Raw genomic sequence first — 17444 nt, 5'->3', positions numbered from 1 at the left:
CCCAGGAAGCCCCCCAGCAAAGCTCAAGCTTGTATTACACAGGCGTGCAGCTAGGTGTGCAGGCACAGGCCGAGAGTAGCCTAGAGCAGTTTGGTTCTTCCACTTCCTGGCCTGATCTCTGCTCCCCTTCTCCACTTGGGGAATCGACATTCGTAGTAGCTTCCCCATTTCTAGGCTGCACCCACGCTCACTCCTCGGAACTTGCCTCTTCTGAACAAGCTGCTTTATTAATTTGGAGCCTCGCCGTTCATCGCCTTCACTCCCTTACCTTAGGCAACACTTCCCAAACACTCCATCACCACCAATACGTTACAACATTGACAAACGTATCGGTACTCGCACACCCTGTCCCTATCATAGCTGTGTGCACAAAATCGACTTAACTGCATTCGCTCGCTATACGGAGGTTGCCCCATCTGTTGAGATCCATTCATCATCGCTGCCGACTGCGTTATTCGCCTACTGTTGCTGCAGCTGCTGCCTTCCCAATTGTGCGAATCGAGCCAAGACAGCAATCTTCTCATCTGAGGCCATGGCTCCTCAATCCGAAAAGAGCCAACTGAAAAGAACTAGAGTGAGTCGCTTGTTAATCTGCTCGGCCTTCTGGTGTGCAATCCTAAACCGTCTTTCCCTACCAAAGGGTTCTCTACCAGAATCAGACCTGGATGCGAAGAAGCCCCGCCGTTCCGAGAGGACATCGCCAGAACCCAACGACAAGACCCCGGTTTCCAACAAGCACCAGCTTCCGTCCCCGGTCACGAGGGAGAGTGACTCGGACGAGGTCTACAAGGAGCCCACCGCCACGCCACCAGAGGGACGGCCCAGCCAGGTTAACCACCGCGAAAAGGACGACACATCCCAGGCATTGAACAACATCTCGTCACCGCCGCAGGACACCCAGGCCTTCTCGCAATATCCCCAGGAGACGAAAGATGCCCTTTCGGACGAGGTCGAAGATGAGGTGAAGGAGGGTGTATGGGGATATCTGTTCCCGCTCGATACGAAGTATGGCAAGGTCGTCGTCATGAAGAAGAGGGCTGCTTGCCCGTTGCCAGATACCGTCAACGCGGCGAAAGAGTCGGCAGGTAAGGACCAGAAGGGAAAATCGACTTTGCAAAAGGAGGAGGAGGCATACGAGCGCACAAAGATCAAAGGGATTGCTTCGGGCGGTTATTTGATTGGACGTCATCCGGAGTGCGGTAAGCTAAGTCTGCACCTGGACGTAGCCGTCGATGCTGACGGTATGCAGACATCGTTGTGGATGACCCCATTGTTTCGAATCGGCACTGCCTGATCTTTTCCGAGAATAAAGGCGGCGACAATGTGGCCATCGTGGAGGATCTATCAAGTAACGGAACCTTTGTCAATGAGGCCAATGTAGGTCGGAATAAGCGGAGAGAGCTTCAGGAACAGGACGAAATCGCCGTCATCGACAAAGCCCGTTTCATCTTTAGGTACCCGAAGACCCGACAATCCAGTGCCTTCCTGAATCAGTATACGCTACTGGAGAAGCTCGGTAAGGGTCATTTCGCCGAGGTCTTCTTGTGTATTGAGAAATCTACCGGCCAAAGGTATGCTGTCAAGATCTTCACCAAGACTGCCGGCATGGATGAGAGGTCGAAACAGGAGGGTCTGCAGCAGGAGATCGCTGTCCTTATGGGCGTCAGTCACCCCAACGTCCTCTGCCTGAAGGACACATTCAACGAGCGAAATGCTGTGTACTTGGTCCTCGAGTTGGCGCCAGAAGGCGAGCTATTCAACTTCATTGTCATGAAGCAGAAGCTGAGTGAAGACGAAACGCGCAAGCTGTTCAAGCAACTTTTCCAAGGCATCAAGTACTTGGTATGTGGGCCAAGCATCTCATTCCAACCCGCAAGCTAACAAAGACGAACCAGCACGACCGCAATATTGTGCACCGCGACATCAAGCCCGAGAACATCCTGATGGTGGACAGGGATCTCCACGTCAAGCTGGCTGATTTCGGCTTAGCGAAGATCATCGGCGAGGAGTCTTTTACCACCACCTTGTGCGGTACACCCAGTTATGTGGCGCCGGAAATTCTTGCCGAGGGTAGAAATCGGAAGTACACCAAAGCGGTGGACATCTGGTCTCTCGGTGTGGTGTTGTATATCTGCTTGTGTGGCTTCCCGCCATTCTCGGATGAGCTCTACTCAAAGGACTTCCCTTTCACACTGTCGCAACAAATCAAAAGTGGACGTTTCGACTACCCCTCGCCGTACTGGGATTCTGTTGGGGACCCTGCTCGTAAGTATTGTCCAGCCGGATGAATTGCTGGTTTGGACGCTGACAAGCCGGACCAGTCGATTTGATTGACTCCATGCTGGTCGTCGACCCCGAACGCCGGTACACTGTCGACCAATGTCTCAACCATCCCTGGATGACCCAAAACCAGCCGGGTGTCAATGATAGCACTGATGGCTTGGTCGGTGGTATCCAAGGCTTGGATGTCCATCGGCGAGGCGTGACCAGAGAACGGACGTTGCTGAGCTCCATGAACTCGGTACAAGTAGCCACAAGGCCGCCTGTGGGGGACAGCAAGAAGCCCGTCCACATATACGCCAAGAATACGAAGAAAATGGCCCCGAAAGAGGTCGATCCTCACGGACAACGGAATGTCAGCGAATTTGTTGAGATGGGCGGCAAGGGTGACCAGCCACTCTTCGGCGCAGATGGCGAAAGCATATACTCTAAGGACGACATTAGCGGCGGCAAGACGAAGGGTGGGGGGGAGTAGAAGGCTGCAGTTTGTAGGTTCATGTGTGAGGCTTGATCGTGTTTGCATGTGAATCGTCTTGGAAATATACGAGACGGACGACCACACCAACAAGGAGCATGCGGAACAGAAATCGGTGATGGTTTGCATTAATCAGCCTCCTGATACCCGGGTTGGGTACCTGAGGGAGGCATATATACCACGCTCATGGCACCGATGGTAATGTTGCAGGCTTGGGAAGATGGAACTTTTGGTGTCCCCTTCTAGAGAAATGCGGGCACGGCTTGGCAAAAGTTAGGAGTTTTACTTATATTGTCCTTGGTCGAAAGGGAGTTCAAGTACCGTAATAATGAGTTTATCACCACATATCCAAGTAACCACACTAGTGATTCCGGTACGCTAAGGAGGATCCGATGTAAGATGAGCAGTCCTCTGGTTCAGGACTGCATTCAATCTCAGGACTGCACAGCCCGGCCCGTTGATGGCCGCAACCGCCGCCATGCCGGCTCCGACAGAGAAACGGGGCGGCTTGTCAGATGCACTATTGGGTTGACTCAACCGGAAGAGCTTCACGGAGCCGGGCCGTGACTACAACACGTTGCTGCGGTTTTGCTACGTAGTTTTTAACAACATGAACAGTTCTGCGTACCCAAAGCGCTTTCGGACTGAACAAGACCTAATGGCGTTTCTTCACTTAAAAAATAAAAATAAAAAATAAGAAAGCGATTAACTAGGCCTGATAAATACAGCAGGCACTTGATCCAGGTCCCCAGTACCCCGCCTGGAAACAGACCAGGCAAGAGCCTGGCTCTTTCACCGCCTTCGCCTAGAGCCCTGCAAACGTACTAGCGGCGTCTTCTCGCACAGAAATCTGGTGGCAGAAAAAATTGCCCTGCGGTCACCACCAAACACCCCTCCATCCAACGATCTGACCGGAACGGCCTTTGGCAAATCGACACGACAGACCTACCCCCTGTCTCCGTTTTCTCAAAGCACACGCCCCCTCTCCCTCTCTCCCTCTCTCTCAGGTCCAGTCTCTTCACGTTTTCGGCCGTCTGTTTTTTTCCGGGTTTGACCTCCTCTTTTTGGTTTTCTTTCCCCCGACAACCGCATACAACCACCACGACTTGTTTCCTTCCCCCCGAAACCCACACTCACCCCCCAAGTCCAACAGACCGGAATCATGGCGGCGGGAGCGAAGCAACAGGCGCAGCCGCAGCTGCTGTTCGTGGATGGATCCTTCCAGGAGCTGGCTCGTGAGATGGCCGACTACCTCCACATCGCCGAGGAAGTCAAGCCTCTGATCGAGAACGAGGCCAAGAAGGAGGAGGTGCTGAGCAAGCTGGTGCGCTCGTCAGCGGCGCTGTCTTCGGTGCCCGAGAAGGAGTTCACGGCCGCCTCGAACCTCATGATCCACCTCGTCCTCCAGTCCGAGGACCCCAAGAAGCACCTGCCGACCCTGTGCCAGGCCTTCAGCAAGCCCATCGCCTCAAGCCCCGTCAACGGCGTCGGCCTGAGCCTGAACGCCCTCAGCACTATCTTCAACCTCATCACCCCCGAGAACCCGATCAGATTCAACGTCTTCATGGCCATTCTGCGCTTCCTCAAGTCGCACGCCATGTTCGAGGCCATCCAGCCCTACCTGAAGCACCTTCCCAGCTGGTTTGAAGAGTGGGCCACCAGCGAGGAGTACCAGAGGCAGATGTACGAGGAGATTGCTGAGGTTGCTAAGGAGGCCGGCAAGGAAGAGTGAGTCCTTTGAAAGATCCGGACGTTGCGTCGCGCACAGATCTGCGCCATCAGATACAGTAATGCTGACATTGTGGGGTAATCACCCCGGACCAGGGAGAGCTACGAGTACATTCTCAAGGCCCTGCGCACCTTTGATGCCGACGATAAGGAGGAGATCGGCTCCGAGGACGCTCAGAGACTATCCCTTCGCGCCGTTCGCGACGCCCTGCTGTCCAGCACACACTACCTCTTCACCGACATCCGCAGCATACCCTCGGTGCAGAACCTGTCCGAAACCCACCCCGTCTACTCGCAGCTTCTCGACATCTTCGCCGAGCAGGACCTCGAGGACTACAACGACTTCAACGACGAGCACGAGGGTTTCGTCGAGAAAGAGAAGCTCGATCACGAGAAGCTCCACCGCAAGATGCGCCTCCTGACCTTCGCCTCCCTCGCCGCCCAGACGACCTCGCGCCGCATCGAGTATTCCGCCATCGCAAAGGCCCTCCAGGTTCCCTCTGAGGAGGTCGAGATGTGGGCCATCGACGTCATCCGCGCCGGTCTCGTCGAGGGTAAGCTCTCCCAACAAGACCAGGTCTTCCTTGTCCACAAGGTCACCTACCGCGTCTTCGGCACGCGGCAATGGCAGGAGCTCGCCACCCGCCTCGACTCGTGGAAGGGCACCTTCTCCAACCTGTACGACGTCATCCGCAAGGAGCAGGCCAACGCCAAGGCTCAGAAGGAGCGTGATGCGCATGAGGCCGAGCGCAAGGCCCAGAACCCCGGGAACGAGGGCGGCGGCGGCGGCGGTCGCCAGCAGAGAAACCAGGGACGTCGCGACAACCAGCAGCGCGAGCCCAGAGAACCCAGAGAGCCCCGGGAGCCCAAGGAGCGGACGGAAAATGACGACTAAATCAAAGTTGAAGGGGTGATGAAGGTCAAGAGTGTCTATCGTTGAGCAGTTGATGAGGGTCACCCTTACCTGGTTCGGGTTCCCCGTACCTTTCTCGATACCTCTCCGGGGTGAAGAATACCTACGACACGGGGGGGGGGGGGGGGGGGGGGGGAGCTCTATCAAAAGGGGGGGCACGAAGATGGGGAACCGTCCGGCGTTGTTGTCAGGGCAAAGGAATAGGGGAAGTTCCCATCCGTATCCGTGTTTTGTAATTACGGCGAGGAGAAAGAAGGGAAAAACGTTTTTTATGGCCAAGTTGATTACGGATTAGAGCTGAGCCCTTGCAAAGAAAATGCTGCCAGGACATGTGTTATGACATGTGGTCGAACGAAACGGAAGGAGAGACGACGGTTTTTTGTTAGAGAAGGCCGGCCACGGTCTGCCACGTTGGCACGGCGGTCTTTGGTAGGGCAGGGACAGGAGTCCCCTCCTGAAATGAAATCCGGCGTAACGAGAGATTACGATATGCGCGCCTCCCCTCCGAATGCGTGCGCGCGCTTGTGTGTGTGAAGGGTGAAGAGTCAAAGGGTCATGAGCTACGAGCTTTGCCCGGCCTGCTTGAAGTGACAAACAAGGTTGCGTTCCCTAGATGATGAGACGGGGAAAGAGAAGGAGAGCAGGTGAGGACGCGTGGTGGTCAGCAAGAATATGCTTTGGTGTTTTGGTGTGAGTTGATTTCTATGATTTCATTTTCCAAGAACTCGAGTCGTAGACCGCTCTCTCTCTCTCTCTAGATATACAATAGCCAACGACAAAGGAGAATAGAAGGAGTCTCAAATTGTCCAATTTCACACGCACGCAAGGCGGGTTCTCTGTCGAGAGTCGACGCGGCAAACCACACAGCTCACACACCCCTCATATCCTCCACCTTTTTGCACCCAGGCCATGTTTTTTCTTCTAACCCGATCCAGATATTGTTTATACTTTTCCTGGATGTTATCACCCCCAGAAGATGCGAAGTTGTTTCTAACACGCCAGAACCACGACTTTCCAATTGTTCTCTGGGGAGCGGGTGGAACGGGCGGGATGATTTGCATACTCACCGGCCGGTTGCTGTGGGCACCATTTCTTCTCTAGGCTGTACTCGGCAATCGCCAAGCAATAGTTTGAACCTTCATCTACAGACCCAGACGCTTGCTAAGTTCCGCGCGGGTCTTGGCGTAGACATCCTGCGGTGGAGGCGTAGCATCGAGCTTGACAACGCGGCCTTGCTTCTGGAAGTAGTCCACCACGGGCATGCTGGTCTCGACAAACGTGCGGAAGCGCTTGCGAATGCTTTCGGCGTTGTCGTCGGTGCGGCCGCTCGTCTTGCCGCGTTCGAGCAGGCGGCTCTCCATAACACTCTCGGGGCAGTCGTAGAAGAGGACGAATTTGGCAGGGCAGACGGTCTCCTCGAACTTGATGGCCTGGTCCATCTTACGCGGGAAGCCGTCAATGAGGAAGCGCTTGTTGCCCTGCTTCTTAATGGTCTCGGTCATGGCGTTCTCGAGGAGCTGAACGGTCACTTCCATAGGCACGATGAGACCGTCCTTGATATAGTCCTTGATAAGTTGACCGAATTGCGAGCCGGGGCGGTCCTGCTCAGCGCGGAGGAGGTCACCGGCGGAGAGGTGAGTGAAGCCGTAGTCGGAGACCAGCTTGGCGCATTGGGTGCCCTTTCCGGCGCCGGGGCCGCCAAGAACGAAGAGGACGGTGACGTCGTCGGGGGAGAAGGTCGGCGTGGACTTTTGAGGGGAGGGGAGGGCGGAGTTGGATGAGGGAGCGGGAAGAGCGGCCATTTCTGTGGCAATGCGTGTTAGTCGAGGCTCACAAAAGCATTAAGGCTCCTTCCAGCTTTAGGCATGATAGGTAGCTTCCAAATGAATGGCATGTTTGTTTGCAGTGCAGGGAGAAGAGACGAAGGCATCGGGATTATAGCTCACCTGCTCTCTGGTCTACAAGAAACTTGTAGGCTAAGCTACCACCACCAATGACGACGAGGAATGGCCAGAACTTGATGCCGGAAGACTTCTTGGGAGGCTCGGAGGAGTAAAAGCGACGCGCCGGGAATCGCTGCTGAAGACGGAAGGAAGATCGCGAGGAGATCAAAACATTAGAACGAATAGAAGAAGAAGGAGAAGCAGAAGCTCTGGAGAGCAGACGGGGTGCGACGGAATGCATGGCGGCGGTGGATAGTGCTGACAAGTGGCTAGACAAGCGTCAATGCAAAGTGACGACGGTACTGCTACACCAAGGACTGGGGAGGGAAGAGGTAAAAAAGAGTGACGGGTTGGTTCTGGTATGTGAGTGGTAGTTCGAGACTTGTCCTGCTTGTTTGGCGTAGCTTGTGAAGCTAAGGAAGGGTAGGCCTGGCCGCGAGAACAATTTCGGGTGGACGAGCTAACTCCTGAATGTGGGGCCTGGGTTTGGGAGGCATTGGCATTGGCATTGGTACCACGGCACCCTGAGCGCCCCCCCTGACGTATGTCCACATTTTCAAGATTCCAGATTTGCGGTCCGTCGCGTCGCATTATCACGTGGGATATCAGCCAAGATAAGCATTCGTCCATCGACTTCATATGGGATTTTGTTCGCAATGTCGGTCAGTTTCAGATAAGCAAGTGCTACTTTTGGGGCTTAAACGGCAGATTTACAAAGTATTGGTGGCGAACAATGAGTCTACCACGATCGATCATGTACAAGTTGGACGGGATGCATTGTGTGCCCTTTTGATTCCTTCATGAAAGCCGGGGATCAGACAATGTTTGTAACACATCGGTACGCGGTATCGTAAGTTCAGTTGCAGTTTACTATAATTATGTTTCTTATTCCTCCACCGAGGAGTGCCATCCGTCAGAATCATATTATCGATAAAACGCGGACTAATTGATTACCCACTGACTACAATACTAGGTGGAAAGTTTTGTTATAACAAAGAAATATATATCTACTAATTTCTGATTTTGACTGGTGATCCTCCTGGCTGATAATGTTACCTGCTGATTGGGTTGTTTTTGGCTGTAAAAAGACTTCCGAACTAGTACTTGACAATGGCCCTCCGGGTATTGAAGTACATATATCCGTACAGGCGAAACTCCTCGCGTATTTATTTGATTGTGTAATTATCGCTCTACTTAGTCGCGTTATTTTGCGCCATGTCCAAGTACTTAGGATATAATCAATCAATTATCATGAAAGAGGTCCTCTTCGCGCCAGCTAGATAATACCAGTGAGGCCCAGCGTAGTAGTCGGGTCAGTAACGACCGGAGAATGCCTGGTGTTGCATGTTTTTTGTTGTTCCATATCTGGTGGCCCTTTGTTATCCATCCACTCCATCCTCGAGGAGCAAGTTCAACGGCCACAAACTGCAATGCCTCGAGCTACAAGCCGGGGAAACAGATAAGACATTCATGGCAGAGGTGAACATAGTGATTTTGTCCGGAAACCCATCTCAAGACCAATTCCCGGTGGGGTCAGCCTCAGGAGAATCAATAAGAGTCAAGCAACGAACACAAGCCGACAAACGACCTTATATATATAAATAAGATAAGACCATCCGATTTCGCAATCCCAAGCTAGCCCCGGATTTTCTGTTATGTTACAAAGTACAACCCAATATGCGAAATGAGAGTGCAACACCTGTTGCAAGAGTAAAAAGGCAAGAAGATCAGAGCGCAACAATCTGCACCCCTGCTCCAGCCGCTCGTCGTCTAATGCTGCTAGGTAACCCATGAAACTATTTTCCCAATGTCTTCCTGGCCTCCAATTTCAGGCGTTCCAAACGATGTGAGTAGTGATTGCCCTAGTAATTCAGCTCACCACCGCCGCCACCAGCAACATGGTCGAGATCCTCGTAACTCTTGAGACTGCGTCCCTGAGTAGCCTCGCGGGGACCGACGGCGGCTCCACCTGCAGCAGCGCCGTCTCCCCATTTCCCAGCGCCGCCGCGACCTCTTGCGCCCATACCACCGTCCCAACGGGGGTTCGGACGTCGGTCGTAGGGCCCAGTACGATAGGCACCACGGCCACCACCCATGCCTCCACGGCGGATGGGGCCAGGACCACCACGGTCATCGCCGCCGGCGTTCCATCCAGGTTGAACGCCAGGGTGACCGCTGCCAACGAATGGTGGGAAACCGCCTGGCGGCATGGGGAAGCCCGGGATAGGCATCATCCCGTTCATGGTGAAGTTCTGCAAATTGAAGCCACGGGGAGTTCCAGTCGCAGACTGGCCATTCGCTGGAGGGAAGTGGCCGTTGGAGTTGGCATCCGTTCGCGACGGTGCGATGTGGGATGGATCCATAACATAGGCATTGATGAGGTGGAACTGCGGGTTGGGTTAGCCATATCCTGCACAAGTATTAAAAGGGTAACTGACCTCTTGCTCAATGCCCTCGAGCCAATCGTTATGGCGCTTCTCAACGTGCTTGCGCCAGAAGTGCTCCTCCTTGAACAGCTTGGTACACTCGGGCACCTTGCACCTCCACTTATGCTCGTCTTCTTGCTTGACAAACTTGAGAAGCTCCTCACTAACAGCGTCCTCGACTGGCCGGCCTCCGAGTTTACGCAGATCCGCCGTTTCAGGCTCTAGGATCTGCATGATCTTGTCCTCAAAGGTCTTCACCCAGTTGTAGGCACGCAGAAGCTGCTGTTCTGCCTTGCCATTGGTACCACGGAATTTCTTGTCGTTCTCGGTTGCTTCGCCCTCTTCCTCGATCTCACTGCGCTTCTTTCCGGGGAACGGCTCCCCGTTGGCGCTAGCGCGCGCAACGGCCTTGGCAGCGGTGCTGAGAGTGCTTCTCGGGCGACGCAGGTGACCACCAGGGCACTTGCGAGTTAGCTCGTGGACCGAGTCGCTCTCGAAGACGCAGAAGAAGCAGAAATGGTAAACGCGTCTGAGATACTCAATCATCAGATCCAGCTGCTTCTTCTTCACGAGCAGCTCTTCGTCATCGGTGTCCTCCTCCTCCACAGCACCCTCGTCCTCGTCATCGTCAATGGCGCCGTCTTCTCCGTCGTCCATGCCGTCGTCGACGTCGAGATCACGTTCCTTCTTGGGCTTCTTCTTTGTTGCGCTGGCGGCAGGTTGGAGACGACCAGCATTCTTAAGATCATCGACTCTCTCCTCAATTTTCAGTACGGCATTGAAGTCGGAACCAAAGTCTTCCTCAAACTTGTTGACCAGACGCTGGACGAGGTTTAAGTCCTTCTCAACACGCTCAGGTGCGGAGAAGAGATCCCACAGAGCCTTCTTTCGAGGGTGGCTGGGAGGGTTGTGCACACCGACGTGGCAGACAAAGTCACCTCTGACTTCGTCCTTCACAGTCTTGCCATTGACAGCATCGAGAGCCTTCTCAGCAGTTGAGATAACGGCTGGCGACTTCAAAGGCAAATCGCCGTCTTCATCCTTGGGATCCACACGGTCGACAACAGGGGCGACCTCTGATGAAGGATGAAGCATGACCCAACCAATACGGTGATACCGCTTGCTGGGGTTGGGATCCGAAAGAGAAAGCCACTTGAAACCACCCTCTTCTTCGCCGAGATGTTCTTTGCAGAATGTCTCTAAGTTTTGCCTGCTGACGTGAGGGGCAATGGTCTTGATGAGGAGGGTTGGCTGGTACAGGTTCTCGTCTCTGATGTCAGCGCCGTTTGCCGGCACAAGGTCGCCAACGCCGAGGATCTCATTGGCGGCGGTTGCTTCACCCTCCTCCTTCTCTACGAGACCACCGAGGCCGTTCGTCTCGCTCTTAGGGATACCTTCAAGGGAGAAGTCGTCAAAGGTTCCGGACTCGAGATCTTGCTCCCATTGGCTATAAGCGCCTCTGCGGAACTCATTAAGTTGGGCTCTGAAAGCATCGCGGATCTCAGGCACATAACGTTCGCGAAACCACTGCTCCTTCTTGTGCTCGCTGACAAAGGTGCGAGCCATCTTTCCTTGGAGTTCTTCCTTGTAGGCATCATACGCGAGCTGAATCTTGGCCTTCTCCTTCTCGCGCTCTTCCTGCACCTCGCGAGGGCCACGAGCGCGCTCGGGCTCGCGACGGCGACCGGTGCGTTGACGCTCCTTCTCCTCCTTGATCTTCTCATTCATTCTCCACCATTCGCCAAAGTATGAAAATCCGACCTGGTAAGGGAGCTTAACCGGATCCGCAAGTGGGTTGACGGTTAACGGTGTAGGGGCACTGCTGTCTTGCCCGGGGACGTAGCGATCAATGTTAGCGGGCGGCGACGTGATTCTCCGTTCTCGGCGATCATCGCGATCTCGACCACCGGCGTAGTCATCGCGACCGCGCCCTCTCGGTTCATAACGGTCGATGGCGGCCGGGGATCGAGAGCGACGTCTGTCACGGTGTTGGCGCTCGTGGGCTGTAACAGTTCGTAAGTAAGCAGCTATCGACTGTATGCGACAACTAGCCTCAGCGTCGGGGATGACTCCCAGAAAGCCAATTGAAGCGAGCGAGTGGGTGAAAGATTGTACGCACCAGGAGATCTACCGCGATAGAAAGTATCAGCCCGCTCCTCCTTGATTCGTGGGTCGTCGCGACTGCCCCACGTCCTGTCGCCCGGCGAGCGCGCGGAGGAGTCTCGGTGCGAAGAGTACGAATCCATGATGGGTCCGTCGCGACAAAGCGATTATAGTGTGCGTCTGTCGTCTTTGCTCAGCTGAAATGACCGTACGACCTGATTAAATATCGCGTCCGCGTCGGGTAGCTGCGTGCCTGCTACTCATGTGACTTTGTCTGCTTGCTCGATCGGAAGGAGAAAAGGAGGAAGAAGCCTGTTGTTTGGCAACATGATTGCGGTTAGAAATAATTCTGCAGGTGGAATACTGGGCGGCTTCTGAGGGAAACGAGAGAAGAAAGAATTGAGAATTCGAGAGGGTGGCAATAGTAAAAGCGGTGCAATTGCCAGAGGGCAAAGATGATTGAAAACCGGCTCGTCACCGCAAAGATGACGGCGCAAGCGAGAGAAGAAAGAATATGGCGCCAAATAAAGTCCGGCCGAGGATGATTGACAAAGGGGGGAGGAGTTGAACAGGGAGTCAGGCAGGAGAGTAAGAATGGCTTGTCGGGGGGGAGGGAAGACAGGCAATAATGGGGGATTTCTGAATTGAATCGAGGTGAGGTAGGAAACAATAGGGCTGTGGCAAGTAAAGATGATGCAGGAAGAAAGGGGGGAACGAACTATTTCGGTTGCGAGAGCGAATGCCTCGACGATGAGACGCGGTAGGTTGTCGTGATCCAAAGTTGAGGAGGACTCTGGGATGCACGAAGCAAAGATGACCGACGGTAGACTTACTCGAAGGGCGACGAGACAGAGACGCCAGGACGTGGAACAAAGAAGCGGCTGGAGGGGGTCCACTAGAGACTGAAACGGGCTTAGTATCGTTCCGGATGATCTTCGGCAGCAATGTTAGCAATCTTAAGTACATATAAGTTTCGCATAAAGTATTGGGAGTTTGGAAGCTTTGTTGCTGTGGTGGTGGGCTGCTGGTTAGAGTTGTTTTGGATCAATTGGCCTTACAAGGGCTTTTTCTTTTTCTTTTTCTTCTTCTTCTTCTTTTCTTAAGCTGTATTGCGGTGCAGTAACGAAAGAAGGCACAATGGTCGTGAAGCCTGTTTAGCGTAGCTGCAGAAGATGTCGAAGACCGCCTGCTGTATCTTCCTTCCCTAGCAATTCCAGCAAACCCCGTCTCAATCGAGTACACAGTTGGCTGCAGCCGGCGGATCAACTGAGCTGAATAAAATGCTGGAGCTGCAGCAAACGGCGACCGATCCATCCCCAGCGATCCCCGAAGCTTCACCCCTGCAACGACAGGAACAGATCCATCTGAGGCAACTGTGACCCCATCCGTCAACTTAAAATACCGACAACGTGACCTTTCTCTGTAAATTTCACTCCTTGAACCTATCCGCTTCCGGGACCATTGGAAAGAAGATAAGAATAGTAAGTTAAGCCACGGCTTTTAATCCACGTCCCAAATTTGCTATTATAAACACCGTCGCAATGAGATTCTGTTGTTCGCGAGGGCAACCCGATGCATTGCGTCATAGTCCTGTAAAAGGATAGCTCCCTCGCAGTTCGGACTGGGACCCGCCCCGAAGCTCATCTCATCGCGTGATCCAAATGGACTGACATTTTTACCCTACAACCGCCTTTAAGAAATTGGCGAACCTCGCTCTGACATCCAATTCACAGTCAGTATACAGCATCACACCTAAGACCGACACTGACCAACTTCGGCAACATGACAACCTTCATCCCTGCCTTGACCTTGCCCCACCAGGTCTTCGAGAACGCCGCGGCCTCGGTCCTGCTCCCCATAGCTTTGGGAACCGCCGTCGGCTATTCTACGCGACGTACGTGCTTCAAGAAACCTCGGAAACCCTCTCGGATACAGTCGCAGTAACTGACAACACCGACAGCCAAAGCCACGCAAAAGACCTATGGCGCGATCAAGAACCCGCCCTACCGTCCTCCCCCATGGGTTTTTGGTCCGGCATGGACCCTCCTCTATGGGTAAAGCCAGCCCGCACACCTGTCACTCTTCCCCTCGACGAGCACACCATAACTAACATGTTACACCACAGTCTGATGGGCTACGCTGCCCACCGTGCCACCCACACCGGCCTATCCCCGTTCTCCTCCATCGAGCACATCAAGATGACCAAGCAGGGCGCGACCCTCTACACCATCCAACTGGGTCTCAATCTCATTTGGATGCCCCTTTTCTTCGGCCTCAAGCGCCCCATAGAAGCCACCGTTGACATCGTCGCTCTCCTCGGTGTCAACACCTACCTGACCTACCTCTGGGGCTCCGTCGACGCCGTCGCCGGCGCCTGCCTCGTTCCCTACCTCGGCTGGCTCTCCTTCGCGACCTACCTTTGCGCGGGGGCGGGGTATCTGAATGACTGGGACATCAAGGGTGCTGAGGAGCGCGCTGCCGCCGCTGCGGACAAGAAACAGTAGTGTCGCAGCTGCCTTGGCATTATGGGCCCGAAAGAGACAAAGAAAAAAAAAAGAAAAAAGGAGGGAGTTGCGTTGTAAGTTTGGGAACGGCATTTACGGCTGGTGGGAGCATATTTCTTAGTTTAGCATTCCGAAATGGTATTTATCCTCTATTTTGATCCTGGAGCGAGGATGATCGTACCCAGTCGCAGGAGCTGGATGGATTTAATCTGCGCTTGGTGAAGATTGTGGTGAGTTGATATCCGTCAACAAGTTAGTTGAGGAGTTTGACGAATAGCTTCTTTGCTACGCGAGATCTAGAGACGGTCAAAAAGTCTCCAGTCAACATCCCTAGCGCCCAGCATCAACGAGGCCTGACAAGTCCATTGTCTCCCCTTGTCGTCTGTTCCATCGTCCCTCCCCCCCGAACGTATCCATCATTCATTGCTGTGATTGTCTTGATCTTGGTCCTAGCGGGTACACCATGAAAGATGGGTGGCCAAGTTGCCCGGCACTTCGGAAACGCCCATGTTGAACACGGACTTGAAGATGTTCGCCGCGAGATTAAGGAGTTGAAGAAGCAGGCAGACAACCCGGCTTGCTGAGTATAATGAGTGACTGCTAACGAGGAGTTCCTGCCTCCGACTTCGTCATGTCTATATTGCGGCAGAATTTGAATCTCTCCTTATAATAGACCTGGCTTGTTTTCCTGGACCAAGATCATCTGTAGCGCAGACACGCGGAACCCTGTCATGAGCCAGCGACGGGGAACCCTCGCGAAGAGCCAGCCCGCTTACATCAGGGGGGTTCCAAGAGAAGACTCTTGTCCCTTGGCCATCACCATCTGGAGGAGACGCCAGCCCAGGGTCGAGGACCCTCGCGCGCAGCAGGCGCTTGCACTACGGCCCAGACCGTTTCGAGAGTTTACCATCAGTACGATGTCCACTTCAATGTACTGCGGCCGCCTAAGTAGGCTAACTTTCGTTGGAGATGCCGGACCTTTTGAGTGTTCCGTTATGTGCCTGCCCTGCCTGAGAGGCGTAGAAAACACCCCTGAGTCAAGCATCCTCGATGAACCAGTAGGTGAACACTCCTTCTAATCACCGTTCCTTATAAATCAACAAGCTGGGTCGTCGGTAATGCGGATACCAGGACGACAAGCCGTCATGAGACCGCCCTCGATTTATATCTCGTAGTTCGGGCTACGAAAGCTCTCAGGGAATGCCACCAAAGTCGTATGAACCTGTGCACTGAAGTGGCCCAAGGTCATGTCAAGAATACCAAGAATATTCCACGCTTGCATAGCCTCCCATCTTTTCATCATCACTACCCGTCTATCCAGGCCACGTTACCCAAGTATGTACATGCAAGTATAAACGAGCCAAAGCTGTCCTGTTGCGCCTCTAAATGCTGTGCCATCCCAAAATCGAAAAGCCCAACCAACCTTTTTACCACTGCAACTACCGCGATCACCGACCACCCCGAGTCTAGGATATAAGAAGAAGAAGAAAAGACTTCTACTGCAAGGGAAAGTGTCGCTTGAGACCGTCAAAAACAATGAAAATGAAGGCCGAGCTGGGCGCCGAGCGCAGACAGGTGATGCCGCACCCCCGATACAGCCCCTTGAGCCCATGCTGCCGCCACAGCACCGCGCCCTCCTGCCAGAACGTCCTCCCGCGACCCGCGTCGCCGACGGCCGCCGTCTGCATGCGCGACTTGATCGTGTCGGCGGGGAAGAAGAGGAAGTTGTACGACACGCCGCCCGAGGCGCCGGCCAGCGCCTGCTGCCACAGCGGCAACGGGTTCGAGGCCAACACGTCCCTCTCGGCCTGCGTCTTCACCGCCCGCCCATTCATGATGTGGAACATCTTTGTCACCGTCTCCTTGCTGCCGAACCACGCGGCGCAGCCGCCCGATTCACGGATGAGGGTACCCATCTGCCCGTGCCAGAAGCCCAGGATGCCATAGTGACGGTAGATTTCACGGATGACGGGCAGTGGGCGCAACTGCGGTGCCGCCACGCTGCCGACCTGCGAGGGGGCTTGGATCTTGCACTTGACGAGCTCGACGGGGGTGAGGACGTAAGACGTAAAGAAGCCAGAGAAGGCACCGGTGAACCAGAGCGCAGAGAGGGATAGTTGCTGGCCCTGAGGCGTCCAGCCGGAGGAGTATACAGCGGCGCGGCCAATGCGTTCGAAGAAGAACAGACTGCTGTTCTCGAGGGCGGCACCAACGAGCGGCGCGCTAATGCCGCGGTAGAGCCCGCGGACGCCCTCGGTCTTGAGGGACTGGCGGAAGCAGTCAAGCGGGCCCTTGTAGCGGAGGGGCTGGTTATCGGGTTGGGACTGGAGGCGGACCTTGACTGTGTCGAAGGGGTACTCGATGTATTTTCCGACGACGCCGGCGACCTGGTGGACGAGAGAATGTCTCGTTAGTGAGGGGCTCTAGCTTCCTTTGAGAAATTGAGCGCAACGTACAGATCCGTAGACAATGTCCTCCACCGCCTCCAGAGCCGCAGTACGGCTCTTCTTCAAAGAGACCGGTGCGTCGTGGTGGGGAATCTCCATTGCTGCCGCTGCCGAGTCCATCGTGATGACGAGTCAGGCCGTGAGATGGGCGAGAGGTAGATGCCTGAGCGATTCGAGGTCGTCGTTTGTAGGGGAGCGAGGCCACTCCCCCAGCTTATGCCTCAAAGGTCGGTGAAGAAGAGGATAGGGGGAGGGAGGAACGTAGTTCACTCGCTTGTCGTCTCTCGCTCGTCGAGTACCCTCCGTATCACGGGAGGATATCGCGCAGCTTTCGAAGCGTGCTCGGGCAGATTCGAACCAGATCAAGGGCGACGAGTAAGATGAATTGCCAGAAAGGAGCAAGTGTAGGACGTCGGTTGAACAGGAAGTCTATTCAGCACTGTCCTTCACTGCTCCCCCTTGTTATTGCGTTGAATCAGGGAGGTGGGATGACCATGCGGTGATAAGACGGGGGACAGGACGGGGAACAGTTGCACCGCGGGGCAAAAGCGAAAAAGGCAGCGCAGCGTCACGGCGTTTCGCCCAGCAAGCGCAGCTGGTAGCCCAGACTTTTTTTTTTTCTTCG

General features: G+C 54.4%; 6 protein-coding genes across 6 annotated transcripts; 3 read left to right on the top strand and 3 right to left on the bottom strand.

Annotated features, from left to right (window-relative positions):
* Positions 1-532: 532 nt before the first annotated feature.
* LY79DRAFT_503530 (kinase-like domain-containing protein) lies at positions 533-2755 on the top strand (the record flags this gene model as incomplete). The annotated part of the gene is made up of 5 exons (XM_060553404.1): positions 533-574; positions 641-1199; positions 1250-1842; positions 1896-2265; positions 2322-2755. 5 exons carry the CDS (start codon positions 533-535, stop codon positions 2753-2755), a joined length of 1998 nt encoding a protein of 665 aa, XP_060420816.1.
* Positions 2756-3917: 1162 nt separating this feature from the next.
* Positions 3918-5378, top strand: LY79DRAFT_574652 (PCI domain-containing protein; the record flags this gene model as incomplete). Its single annotated transcript, XM_060559613.1, has 2 exons — positions 3918-4483; positions 4580-5378. The coding sequence occupies 2 exons, from the start codon at positions 3918-3920 to the stop codon at positions 5376-5378; spliced, it is 1365 nt and encodes a 454-aa protein (XP_060420815.1).
* Positions 5379-6039: 661 nt separating this feature from the next.
* On the bottom strand, positions 6040-7768 carry LY79DRAFT_596053 (UMP-CMP kinase). Its single transcript, XM_060561791.1, has 2 exons — positions 7343-7768; positions 6040-7200 (listed from the first exon to the last, which is right to left on the bottom strand). Exons 1-2 carry the CDS (start codon positions 7578-7580, stop codon positions 6539-6541), a joined length of 900 nt encoding a protein of 299 aa, XP_060420814.1. The 5' UTR covers positions 7581-7768; the 3' UTR covers positions 6040-6538.
* A 1433-nt stretch (positions 7769-9201) lies between these two features.
* Positions 9202-12011, bottom strand: LY79DRAFT_504063 (uncharacterized protein; the record flags this gene model as incomplete). The annotated part of the gene is made up of 3 exons (XM_060553473.1): positions 9202-9726; positions 9778-11768; positions 11885-12011. The coding sequence occupies 3 exons, from the start codon at positions 12009-12011 to the stop codon at positions 9202-9204; spliced, it is 2643 nt and encodes an 880-aa protein (XP_060420813.1).
* A 1639-nt stretch (positions 12012-13650) lies between these two features.
* LY79DRAFT_664623 (TspO/MBR family protein) lies at positions 13651-14372 on the top strand (the record flags this gene model as incomplete). The annotated part of the gene is made up of 3 exons (XM_060562924.1): positions 13651-13762; positions 13829-13922; positions 13994-14372. The coding sequence occupies 3 exons, from the start codon at positions 13651-13653 to the stop codon at positions 14370-14372; spliced, it is 585 nt and encodes a 194-aa protein (XP_060420812.1).
* Positions 14373-15868: 1496 nt separating this feature from the next.
* On the bottom strand, positions 15869-16939 carry LY79DRAFT_585811 (mitochondrial carrier domain-containing protein; the record flags this gene model as incomplete). Its single annotated transcript, XM_060560544.1, has 2 exons — positions 15869-16759; positions 16829-16939. 2 exons carry the CDS (start codon positions 16937-16939, stop codon positions 15869-15871), a joined length of 1002 nt encoding a protein of 333 aa, XP_060420811.1.
* Between the last annotated feature and the right edge of the window lie 505 nt (positions 16940-17444).

The sequence above is a fragment of the Colletotrichum navitas genome, assembly GCF_030913465.1.
Source record: "Colletotrichum navitas strain CBS 125086 chromosome Unknown LY79scaffold_1, whole genome shotgun sequence".
Classification (NCBI taxonomy): domain Eukaryota; kingdom Fungi; phylum Ascomycota; class Sordariomycetes; order Glomerellales; family Glomerellaceae; genus Colletotrichum; species Colletotrichum navitas.
Note: the sequence above shows the minus strand (reverse complement) of the source record. Positions and strands in the feature narration are given on the sequence as shown.

What these genes read in the sequence shown, in the direction of transcription:
- LY79DRAFT_596053 (XM_060561791.1), bottom strand. Translation starts at nt 7,580, where the DNA reads ATGCATTCCGTCGCACCCCGTCTGCTCTCCAGAGCTTCTGCTTCTCCT. An exon ending in TCTTGTAGACCAGAGAGCAG is followed by an intron (nt 7,201 to 7,342) that starts GTGAGCTATAAT and finishes GCATTGCCACAG; the next exon opens with AAATGGCCGCTCTTCCCGCT.